The sequence below is a fragment of the Lissotriton vulgaris genome, chromosome 4_1, assembly GCF_964263255.1.
Source record: "Lissotriton vulgaris chromosome 4_1, aLisVul1.2, whole genome shotgun sequence".
NCBI lineage: Eukaryota > Metazoa > Chordata > Amphibia > Caudata > Salamandridae > Lissotriton > Lissotriton vulgaris.
In genome coordinates, this window is record NC_141691.1 from 46775249 (window position 1) to 46787953 (window position 12705).

The 12705-nt window shown below is 53.5% G+C and overlaps 1 protein-coding gene across 2 annotated transcripts in view; it reads right to left on the bottom strand.

Moving 5' to 3' along the window:
- LOC147718335 (G protein-coupled receptor 143-like) overlaps positions 1-12705 on the bottom strand; it is a 164656-nt gene that overhangs the window by 12307 nt on the left and 139644 nt on the right. For both annotated transcript variants that reach the window (XM_086966702.1, XM_086966701.1), the window contains exon 9: positions 12019-12259. In XM_086966702.1, coding sequence (XP_086822828.1) covers positions 12019-12259 — 241 coding nt within the window. The remainder of the gene's footprint in view (positions 1-12018; positions 12260-12705) is intronic.

The window sequence follows — 12705 nt, forward strand, 5'->3', positions numbered from 1 at the left end:
TGACACGAGGGGAGACTCAGAGTTTCCGCCTTTGTCCGACATACTGTTTCTAGTGTGGTGTAAGTGATGTACCTACCTACACTATGGGTTTACCTACTGAGCCCTTGCTAAGAGTTGTAGCCAAGGTGTGCTAAGCCTTGAAGAGCTACAACAGCTGGTTCAGTAGAACTCAAGAGTATTCTAAGCTAGGTTATATGTACCTGGAGTACTTATGCGATCTTTCACAAGATGTTCTTAGGATACGCGTGGTAAAACAACAGCAAGCTCAAATCCCAACCGCTGCTCACCAATGTGGGAAGTTGGCCCGATATGCAGCGTTCGCTATTCTAGCGACCGCTATGTATCGTTCCAACGACCCTTATGGTGATTGGTTGTAAGTCAACCTTAGACCAGCTATCCTAGTAGCGTGGATACGAGCAGTCTTCGGGCTAAACTCTAGAGGGCGTGTTAAGCCAGCTGTTATACCATCACATACCCCTTGAACCCCAAGTGAAAGGACACCACACAAGTATTATGAAAATAAACAGAATATTTATTAAGAATCACAACAGCCCTGGACTCTTTATGAGGACAGGGTACTAAGCACAAACCAAAACTCTTAGGAAAATACTTCAAGTGCACAATTTAAACAAGTGTCCGAGGACACAGGAAGTTTAGTGGTCTCGGGCGGACCCGATAAGGCAAGTCGGAAGCGAGGGACTCGGGACCCTAGAGTAAGGAGGCTATGCAGGCACCGAAATGCCGAAGTTACCTAGCCATGAGGGCTGCGGCTGCACAAGTCTTACAGGCGTCGGGGTCTTCGCTGACGAGCCAGGAGCCGGAAGAAAAGGAGTTGCTGGCCGGCGACCAGTGCTGAATAGTTCGTAGAGATCCAAGCCTGGATCAGAGATCGTTGATACCTGAAAGCAGAGGGGACCAAGTTCGTACTACTAGCAAGTAGTCCGAGGGTACCAGGAAGGCACCGGTTGGCCGTCACCTCGACTAGGTGAGTGGGCGACACTGGGCTCTGCAGTCTCACGGACCAGGAGGCGTTGTCGGCGACCAGGATGGAGGTGCGAGCTGTCCCACGGAGGTGGATGCTGTCGGCGTCGCTGGGCCCAGGATTGGGGCAACAAGCCTTGGCAGATTTCAGGGCCACGGCGTGGACCTAAAATGGCGTCTTGAGTGGACCAGGAGGGTCCGGGGGCTTCTCTCAAAGATGGAAGCAAGAGCCAGTCTGGAGCAACCAGACCGGCAGCGTTGGTTGTCGGATGTCGTCAGGGAAGGGCACAAGCCAGCGGCTAGTGACCAGACAACGTGCTGAGCAGCGAGCAGAAGGGCCCCACGCAGATCGTGGAGATGCTGGGAGACTGCACTTCGGTGCTGGAGCTGCTCAGGGTCGGGGCTTCTCGGACCCCAGAGCACTCACCAGAGAATTGCTTTGATGGTCGTGCTGATTAAGAAAGCGTGCAGGTTTTGATGATGGCCAGTCCCTCGAGGTCTCGTCGCACCCACAGATCACAGCTGAGCTGATGACGTGGGTAGAGGTCAGAGGTGCCAGGGAAGCCGGTTCTCGTCGAGCTGGGCGGTCGGATTCCTTGAGGAAGGACTTGCAGCAAACCGCAGAGTTCTTAGTTGGTGCCCGCTGGTGCAGGGTGACTTCTCCTTAGCCACAAGGGAGAAATCTTGAGAAGAGTCTCGAAGTCCTTTCGTAGAAAGTATTCTTGATTCAAAGATGATCTAATTTGGAAGGGTCCCCGCTCCGGCCTTTATCCTAAAGAAAGGGGTGGGTACATGACTAGGTCCTGCCCTAAGGGTGGGACCAGGAAGGGGGGTAGTTACACCCCTCTCCCCTGCCGGACTGTCCCCAGGTCAGGGGCTGGCGCCCCTGGAACTGGTTCTGACCGGCAGATGCGTAGTGAGCACCGGGGTGCCACTCCGCAGTCACCTTCTCGCAAAGCCCTACCTACCCAGAATACACAAACCCTGTCTGGGACGGTGCGAACACCGCCCTTGACAGGAAACCCTTTGTCCAAGCTCTCCTCGCTTGGAAGGACTCCCAGCAGCAGGAGGTCAGACTCGTGTCTGTGGTGGCAGCATCCATTTTGTGGAGCTGAGGCTTTAGTTAACTTTAACCGGGGTTCACAGTTACATACATGTCGTGTCCCTCTAGAAGGGCGGAATGCTAACCTCGTCGCCAGAATTGGTGAGGGGGTAGCATCCCGATTCGTATGACACCTTACTCGACATGCCTGGATAACGCAATACCGAAGTTACCGATATGGCACACGCTATCATGGAACAGCCATTGGGTCTTGGTTCCGCCAGCTGCAACCGGGCTCGGCTCGGGCCAGAACCCAATTCACACGAGTCCAAGCACTCTGCCTTCAGGATTGTCAAGGCCTGCCATAGGAGTGTCTGATAGGAACTCGGGTGTCCATTGTGTGGTTAGATAAAGGGCTACTATACCTAAAGCAACGAGCGGGTACGCTACGTTGCCCCAGCTGTCGTGCAGCCAGTTGTGTCAGATTTAGATGGCCATCCAGGGGTGGCATAATACATGCTTCAGCCCCTGGTAGGCCCTGGGTACACCGATGCCCTGAGTTACAGGGTCTGACAGGGTGGCCCAGTTCCAATTGGGTAATGCACCTAAGGTACACGCATCAATTTAGAGAGAGAACAGCTAGGCTGTGGGTCTGATTAGCAGGCCCGCAGCCCGAGAAAGTCGTAAGCCAGTGAAACAAAAGCAAAAAGTCCGGGTGATCATAGGATTGCAGACCCTACTCTCCTACAGACAGGGGCAGCACTGCGACTCGCGGATCATACAGAGGCTGCACTGCGACTCTCAGATCATACAGAGGCTGCCCTATGACTCAGCAACAGAGACGGGGCGCAGCACTGCAACTCTCGGATCATACAAAGGCTGCACTGCGACTCTCGGAATCATACAGAGGCTGCCCTACGACTCAGCAACAGAGACAGGGGCAGCACTGCAACTCTCGGATCATACAGAGGCTGCACTGCGACTCTCGGATCATACAGAAGCTGCCCTATGACTCAGCAACAGAGACGGGGCGCAGCACTTCGACTCTCGGATCATACAGAGGCTGCCCTATGACTCAGCAACAGACACGGGCGCAGCACTGCAACTCTCGGATCATACAGAGGCTGCCCTACGACTCAGCAACAGAGACAGGGGCAGCACTGCGACTCTCAGATCATACAGAGGCTGCCCCATGACTCAGCAACAGAGACAGGGGGCAGCACTGCAACTCTCGGATCATACAGAGGCTGCCCTATGACTCAGCAACAGAGACGGGGCGCAGCACTTCGACTCTCGGATCATACAGAGGCTGCCCTATGACTCAGCAACAGACACGGGCGCAGCACTGCAACTCTCGGATCATACAGAGGCTGCCCTACGACTCAGCAACAGAGACAGGGGGCAGCACTGCGACTCTCAGATCATACAGAGGCTGCCCCATGACTCAGCAACAGAGACAGGGGCAGCACTGCAACTCTCGGATCATACAGAGGCTGCCCTACGACTCAGCAACAGAGACAGGGGGCAGCACTGCGACTCTCAGATCATACAGAGGCTGCCCCATGACTCAGCAACAGAGACGGGGTGCAGCACTTCGACTCTCGGATCATACAGAGGCTGCCCTATGACTCAGCAACATAGACAGGGGGCAGCACTGCGACTCTCGGATCATACAGAGGCTGCCCTATGACTCAGCAACAGAGACAGGGGGCAGCACTGCGACTCTCGGATCATACAGAGGCTGCCCTACGACTCAGCAACAGAGACAGGGGCAGCACTGCGACTCTCAGATCATACAGAGGCTGCCCCATGACTCAGCAACAGAGACAGGGGGCAGCACTGCAACTCTCGGATCATACAGAGGCTGCCCTACGACTCAGCAACAGAGACAGGGGCAGCACTGCGACTCTCAGATCATACAGAGGCTGCCCCATGACTCAGCAACAGAGACAGGGGGCAGCACTGCAACTCTCGGATCATACAGAGGCTGCCCTATGACTCAGCAACAGAGACGGGGCGCAGCACTTCGACTCTCGGATCATACAGAGGCTGCCCTTCGACTCAGCAACAGAGACAGGGGGCAGCACTGCGACTCTCGGATCATACAGAGGCTGCACCATGACTCAGCAACAGAGACAGGGGGCAGCACTGCGACTCCCGGATCATACAGAAGCTGCCCCATGACTCAGCAACAGAGACAGGGGGCAGCACTGCGACTCTCAGATCATACAAAGGCTGCCCTACGACTCAGCAACAGAGACAGGGGCAGCACTGCGACTCTCGGATCATACAGAGGCTGCCCTATGACTCAGCAACAGAGACAACGGGCAGCACTACAACTCTCGGATCATACAGAGGCTGCCCCATTACTCAGCACCAAAGACAGGGGGCAGTAGTGCGACTCTCAGATCATACAGAGGCTGCCCCATGACTCAGCAACAGAGACAGGGGGCAGAACTGCGACTCTTGGATTATACAGAGGCTGCCCTACGACACAGCAACAGAGAGAGGGCACAGCACTGCGACTCTCGGATCATACAGAGTCTGCCCTACGACTCACCAACAGAGACAGGGGGCAGCACTGTGACTCTCGGATCATACAGAGGCTGCCCTATGACTCAGCAACATAGACAGGGGGCAGCACTGCGACTCTCGGATCATACAGAGGCTGCCCTATGACTCAGCAACAGAGACAGGGGGCAGCACTGCGACTCTCGGATCATACAGAGGCTGCCCTACGACTCAGCATCAGAGACAGGGGCAGCACTGCGACTCTCGGATCATACAGAGGCTGCCCTTCGACTCAGCAACAGAGACAGGGGGCAGCACTGCGACTCTCGGATCATACAGAGGCTGCACCATGACTCAGCAACAGAGACAGGGGGCAGCACTGCGACTCCCGGATCATACAGAAGCTGCCCCATGACTCAGCAACAGAGACAGGGGGCAGCACTGCGACTCTCAGATCATACAAAGGCTGCCCTACGACTCAGCAACAGAGACAGGGGGCAGCACTGCGACTCTCGGATCATACAGAGGCTGCCCTACGACTCAGCAACAGAGACAGGGGCAGCACTGCGACTCTCGGATCATACAGAGGCTGCCCCATTACTCAGCACCAATGACAGGGGGCAGTAGTGCGACTCTCAGATCATACAGAGGCTGCCCCATGACTCAGCAACAGAGACAGGGGGCAGAACTGCGACTCTTGGATTATACAGAGGCTGCCCTACGACACAGCAACAGAGAGAGGGCACAGCACTGCGACTCTCGGATCATACAGAGTCTGCCCTACGACTCACCAACAGAGACAGGGGGCAGCACTGTGACTCTCGGATCATACAGAGGCTGCCCTACGACTCACCAACAGAGACAGAGGGCAGCACTGCAACTCTCGGATCATACAGAGGCTGCCCTACGACTCAGCAACAGAGACAGGGCACAGCACTGCGACTCTCGGATCATACAGAGGCTGCCCTACGACTCAGCAACAGAGACCGGGCACAGCACTGCAACTCTCGTATCATACAGAGGCTGCCCTACGACTCAGCAACAGAGACAGGCGCAGCACTGCGACTCTCGGATCATACAGAGGCTGCCCTACGACTCAGCAACAGAGACAGGGGGCAGCACTGCGACTCTCGGATCATACAGAGGCTGCCCTATGACTCAGCAACAGAGACAGGCGGCAGCACTGCGACTCTCGGATCATACAGAGGCTGCCCTATGACTCAGCAACAGAGACAGGGGGCAGCACTGCGACTCTCAGATCATACAGAAGCTGCCCTATTACTCAGCAACAGAGACAGGGGGCAGCACTGCGACTCTCGGATCATATAGAGGCTGCCCTACGACTCAGAAACAGAGACAGGGCACAGCACTGAGACTCTCGGATCATACAGAAGCTGCCCCATGACTCAGCAACAGAGACAGGAGGCAGCACTGCAACTCTTGGATCATACAGAAGCTGCCCCATGACTCAGCAACAGAGACAGGGGGCAGCACTGCGACTCTCAGATCATACAAAGGCTGCCCTACGACTCAGCAACAGAGACAGGGGGCAGCACTGCGACTCTCGGATCATACCGAGGCTGCACCATGACTCAGCAACAGAGACAGAGGTCAACTCGCCAGTCAGACAAAGGGAGAGAGCCTACATCCCAATATGGAGAGGTAGGCAGGGTTGGATTGGGATTAAAAATTGGCCCGGGCACGCTAAAAAAAAGTGGTCCACAATTGCATAGTGTCTTTACACAAAACACTGCTTCGGTAACATTTTATTTTTTTTTAAAAAGGGGGGGTATAAAAAATGCACGGATTAGTTTACACTGGTGAAACACACCTGAAAACAAGTGAGGACACTTCTGCTCAGGGCCCCTCTGCCCCCGATCAATATGCATACATTAATTGGCCGGCCCAGCGGGATAATGCGAGTGACACCTCTGCAGTTGATAAAAGGGAGGTAATGGACCCCATCTGCCTCCAAAAAGGCCACTCAGGCACCCACTGGGCCGCTGGCGGTATCTGAACAATGCAGAAACCGCCCAGATCGCACCCCAGGCTGCCCAAAAGCATCCCACAGCTGGAACTGGACACTGGCCCCTTGGGCTTTGCCCGAGTCATCAATCCGACCGTGGAGGTAGGGGCCAGCATTTGGCCGGGGCAGTCAAGCAGCTCTACATCACAGAGTCCCAGCAGTGCAGGGCAGCAGTCTAGCACCTTGACGCCTTGTGGTAGATGTGCCCTCTTATAAATCACTCTTATTTTATTTCATTTTAGCTGCACAGAGGGGCCCAGCAAGCAGAGATAGGGACAGGCTCTTCAAGTTCCTATACGACCCCTTGCCCTGTTCGCCTGCACATGTGGCAACATCTGAAGGTGCATCGGCCCCTTCATGTGGGGTAGGTCCTGTCCTGCGGAAAGGCCAGGAATCTCCTTCCAAGATCCCCTCAGGGTCACTCCTCTTCTGCTGAGGCTCGGCTGGTGAGCTGGGGGAAGTGTTTTCCATCCAGGGAGGACAACTCCCACCAAGAGGCGGCCGACAGCCTTTCTTCCAAGCTCAGGAGGAGTAAAGAGTGTGTCTTTCCACCTCATGTACCCGGAGAGTGGGTTCTGAGCAGTGCTTAATTTGTAAAAAAAATTAAATAAAAATAAGTGCCAGGTTCCTTGTCAGGAGGTCATCATAACTTGCCCCACCCATTGCCCCAGTCAGCGCTGTCAGTGACAGCACCTTCACAACTGTCACACTGCTACAAGTGTGAAAATTCAGACTGTTCGAGGTCCCCAAAGCTGTAAGAATGGCCTGTGTGGTAAGTATTAGGTGTTTAACACTGTATATCGAATGAGGAATAACTATCTTTTAGTTCATCTTTAAATTACACAAACAGCGCCACCATGTGGCAGCTGTTATAAGCCTGTGTTGGCAATTAAGTGGTGAGCACCGGAAACCCCTGGCTCAAATTAAGTACTGGTTCTAAGCAGTTTTGATTGTGTTGCGTGACAGAAGCCTGTAGCGCGTGCCCAGACACAATGCCACTGCATAAGCAAAACTTGGGGTGAATTTGAAACCAGAGATTTAATCACAGTTAATAGCAAGATTACCACATTGTGGGCTGTATTTTTTTGTACTTTTGAACTAATTAAGTTTTTTCAAACTCTATATTATTAAATACCTGAAGTGTTGCTTGACAGCAGGTTTCCTGTGCTATTACGGGTTGGGTACACTTAGTTGAGGCAGAGATGCTCACACACAGGTATCCGCGCACAGGTATAGTGCCAATATCGGCAACACTGCTCCGTTCTCGTACAGCAACATACATAAATAAACCACAAGACACCTTGTTAGTGGAGAAAATTGATGCAGGTTTATTTGCATCTCGTGTGCCTTCCTGTGGCACGAAGGCGGCCGCCCGGTTAGGAGGGTCCCCTTAGTGGACCCCAGGCAGCCTGACTTTCGCATCAGCTACCAGAAGGGCCTGGTCACCCTATGTATACAAGTATCATGTGTGGACACTCCAACTCTCTTAACATGAAGGAGGGACAATGCATGAGACGGGGACAATCCTTGGCTCAAGATAATCAGCGAAAACTATCACTGGAACATATGCTCTATAATTATTCTAGTTCTCCGATTATAGAGATTATTTAAATGTTAAAATAAGAATTACAAAAGTACAAAGTTAGAATCCAAGCCACATTCATTGTGCTTTTATGGGTATATTCATATCCGAATTAAGATCGAATTGCATTGAATTAATAAGTGTAATAACGGAATGTGCCTTTAAGAAATCAAGAAGCCACAGCACATTAGAAAAGAATCACGGTTTTACGAACAAGCTAAGTTTACAAATGTTTACACCAAAGGACCCCTCAGCTCCTAGCCCTCTGGTAAAAGGAATGAAGGCTCGGACCTCACTCCTCTCCCAGGGCCAGATCTTTCATAACGCTACAGACAGAAACAGCGAGCGTTTCATGGCCTGTTTTACATAGAAAGTCAGCGCTAAAATGTCACTCGCTCATTGAAACAACAGGGCTGCTCATTTTCAAGCTACCTACTAAAAAACGATTTTCATTGAACATTGGCAAGAGAAATGTAACTTAATACCACGCTGTTAGACCCGGAAGGTCCCAGGGACCACCGACTCCGACGCGGTAGCTTGGCGCAAGGCGGGAAGGTACTCCGGAAGCTTTGTGTGAAGCGTTTGTGCAGCACACACTCACACAGACCCAGTAAAGCACACGCAATAAAGAGACACCACACCAGCTTCATTGGCAAAAACAAGTATCTTTATCTACTTCCGGTTAAGGTAGGTAACACAAGGTTCTCACTTTAAACAGGGTAACCAGTTTTCAGAACCTCAGGTCTCCACAGGTAAATGTAAATGTAAATGTACAGGACTTTAAATAGCACAAATCACCAAGCGGTTTCTAAGCGCTTGCTTAGGGAACCCGTCCAGGTATTCCCCTGTGAGATACCCCGGCAGGGTAACCACAAGGTGAAATCCAGGCATCCCGCCGCGAGGGGCCGTTGTGGAGATTAAGCAAGCTATTGCCCAGAGTCGCAGAGTGTGAACCCATGAATCGAGTAGGCACCGGAGCGAGAATTGTCGGGTCCATGGACATTTTAGGACTCAAGACCCCTCTGAGCCGGGAATTGAACCCTGGTCCCGGGCTGACCTCTGCTTCCAGGTCTGCCTCCTCTAACCAGTGAGCCACACTTCTCCACAGGTAGCATTTCCTATATAGATATACCCTTCAGGTAGTCATTCTCGTGCGTTGCCTCTATGCGGGCAAGCCTTCTTACACATCTAGGACATACAGGTAAAAATCCTATTGCAGGTACAAGCTGTGCTAAGGTGTGCCGTACAAGGAATGAGGTTGAGGCAGACAGATATTCGGTTTAGGCACTATGCCCCCTTCACCTATTCATCACAGGTTAGCAATCTTAAGCAGAGGTACACTGGAGGCCACGCCTCTTCTGCGGATGTTCAATACATGCAACCTTTCTTATGCGTACATAGGTTCAATGCAAGCAACGATCCTCAGGGAGACATCTACGCAAGGCAAGCAGCGACTCTAGTGCCAATATTCAAGTGCGGATACTTATTCTGATGCAAAGGTTCCAGCACAGCCTCTGGGCAGACATTTGAGTGGGGGCCCTCCTGGAGATATTGGTCACTCGTATCCCCACCCGGTGCTCAGGCCCCAGAAGCCTCGGGGGCTAGCCCGCTGTCAAGAGGGGCGAGTCTTTGGATGGGCAGAGGCCTGTGATCTCCCAAACTCGCCGGATGAGTTATTGAGGGTGGAGTTGCAGGCAGTGAGGCAGCGCCGGGCCTAGTCCCCGTGGGACGCCCCCTCGCTTCCCCCAGGGCTCTTCCCTGGAGCGGGCAGCAGGATTTCCCGACGTCCGCAGGTCTCTCCGAGGCTGGGGGCTGCTCTGGGGGCTCCCACATACAGCGGAGCCCCCTCTGCGAAGTTCAGGACCGGCTCGGGGCCTCTATCGGCCTCGATGCCCGGGCCCAGCGCAGCTTCCACAGACACCGCGGCGGCCCTCACTAGTTTCCCTCGTCAGCGCTTCTTCTCTCCTTGGGGAGCAATCCCAGCGCGGCTCCTTCGACGTCTCCCGGGCCAGCGGCGGGGATCCTGGCCCACAGGGCTCTGCAGACTCGGCATGGGCTCCCAGGTACCCGGGCTGCGGCGGTGATCGGGGGCCTGCAGCCCTTAGTCACAGATACCTGGGCAGGTCGCACGCATCATCTCAGCGAGGGGGGGGGGGGGGGGGGGGGGCACAGCATGAGCGCGTCAGCACATCGCTCAGTGTGGAGGTACAAACACGTCCTGGACACACAGCAGTAGCGCCAGCAGACAGCAGCAAAAGGGGGCATAAGCCTGACACGGCGAACTCCTTCAGGGCAGCGCCTAATTAACCCAGCGCTAGTAGAAGGGGGCAAGTCCTTGCATTAAAGTGCTTGGGTGACACAGCGCTCATCTCGTGGTTCCCCTCAGCTGCAGGGATCACAGGTCCCTCAGCGCTTAGGGATCACATCGCTGGTTGGGAAGTTTCAGGTGTCAAGTTCACAGTGCTTCCCAGTCTCAGCGCTGGTAGTGAGGGGCAGGTCTGAGTTTCAGGTGAGGAGTTGGTACCCCGGGTTCCCCCTCACGCTCGGCAAGGTCCGCGGTACAAAAGGGGGTGTGATGGAGCATCTGAATCAATCAAACACTCACACCCAGTCAAAAGATCTGGGTTTAATCCATCACCGTTCTTTAGCACACTCTGCCACCCCAGTTCAGGCATGGCCATATGCAAATCAGTCTGACCCTGTGCCTCATGGGAACAGTCCAGCCCGAACTGCCAAGCCACGTCTTCCCTAGACCGGAATCAAGCTTCCGAGGACCAATTTCTGGCATTACAGCAGTCTTCAGCCCGGCTTGCTTGAATCCAGTGGCAAAGTGAGCAAGTGACTCACATCTGAGCATACCCTGCCAACTTATGGTGAACAAAGCAGTACTAAAGGGGGTGGTGATGGACAAAGCATCTGAACCAATCAAACACTCATACCCAGTCAACAGATCTTGGTTTAATCCATCACCGTTCTTTAGCCCACTCTGCCACCCCAGTTCAGACATGGCCATATGCAAATCAGTCTGAACCTGTGCATCATGGGAGCAAGGTCAGCAGGCTGGTAGAATCACTCAGCTATCTTGGGGACAACAGGCCTCAGTAGTGTAGTTTCTCCCTGGCCCAGCAGCCTATACTCCTGCGGAGGGTCCCCCGGTTCAGTTGTGCTCCAACTGACTATCAGGTTTTGCCTCCCATACCTTTATACCCCTAGGCCAGGTGACCCTGCAAAAAGGCAGCAAGTTCTGGCGCCATCCTGGGGGGTTGGAAAATTCCAGCAGGCTCTGGGGACTCTGTGGTGGCCTCTCTGGTGACAAGGGGCGGGACGCTCAGGGTTACAGTATTGCAATGTCCCAGCCTGTCCCCAACTACTAGCTGATAGGACAGTGGCCACTCCGCAGTAGCAGGGGCCTATGGCAGCCATATTGTTAGGAGAGAGCACCTGCACCTTAGCACTGTTCAGCTGCGGTAAGGCGCCCAGAGTTCTAGGTCCAACAAAAATGGAGGCAGAAAGGGAAAAAATGCGGGGTTAGACCACCCTAGGGCTGACAGGTTTAACACATGCAATTTCCAGTGCTACAAAAACACACAGATAAAGGTTGTAACATTGCTTCACCTGAGGGAACTACAAAAAAATGTTACTTCACCTAGACAATGGCTTGAGATGAATTACAATGACTTTCTGAAAAGCAAATGAAAAGAAATGCTCGTGCAGAAACTTTAAACATGCTCTTTTCAAGATGTGGCCTAGTGCGGCCTGGTTATGCTCCCTGAACCAATCTTATGTTAAACACCTTTGTAATTAAATGTAGTTCACACGCCTCACACATGCATAAGTATGTCCTCACATGACCTTCGTCCTGCCACACAAACTTACCAAGGGAGGTGCTGGAGTCCACAAACCCCTGTAGGTTCGGCACAACCATCTCCCCGAGGCCTTCATCCAGGTCCACGTCAAACCTTTCATTGCAGTCATCCTCATCGGGTGGACCCCGTGGACACTGGCGTAGCGGCACCCACAGCTTCAGGCTACGCCTGAGTGTGCAGTCCAGGCCCCAGCCCCGCCAGCCGTAGAAGGCGAGCGAGTGGAGCATTCCATAGAAGGGGTTCAGCACAGCCTGGGGACAAACACAGAAGGGTTAGGTACAGGAAGAGTACATCAAGCAGGAAGGGGTATGGGAGTACAATGGAGGGTGGGTGGTATGGTGGGCTTCTGGAGCAGAGGGAGGTGAGATCAGCAGAGGAGGAGGAGAGGCTCCAGGCACAGATGAAGGGTGCACATCAAACAGTGTGCACATCTGGAAGGGGCTTGGACATTCTCCAACTGAGCTTTACGGCAGTGATTGCAGCCATTCGGCTTTGCTGCCTCAGAGCTAAAAAAGCTGCTCCTTCCAGTCAATGGCACACAAATTTATAGGAGACTTTCCTCAATACCAATGGTCCGAGTCCTGAAGACTAACAAGGTCCCACTAGCAAGCACTCTTCATGCCCCCCCCCCCATCGTCCAGGATACCACATGTTTCACAAGGACTCCTAGGAGGCACCTCTGAAAACAGTGGGGGGA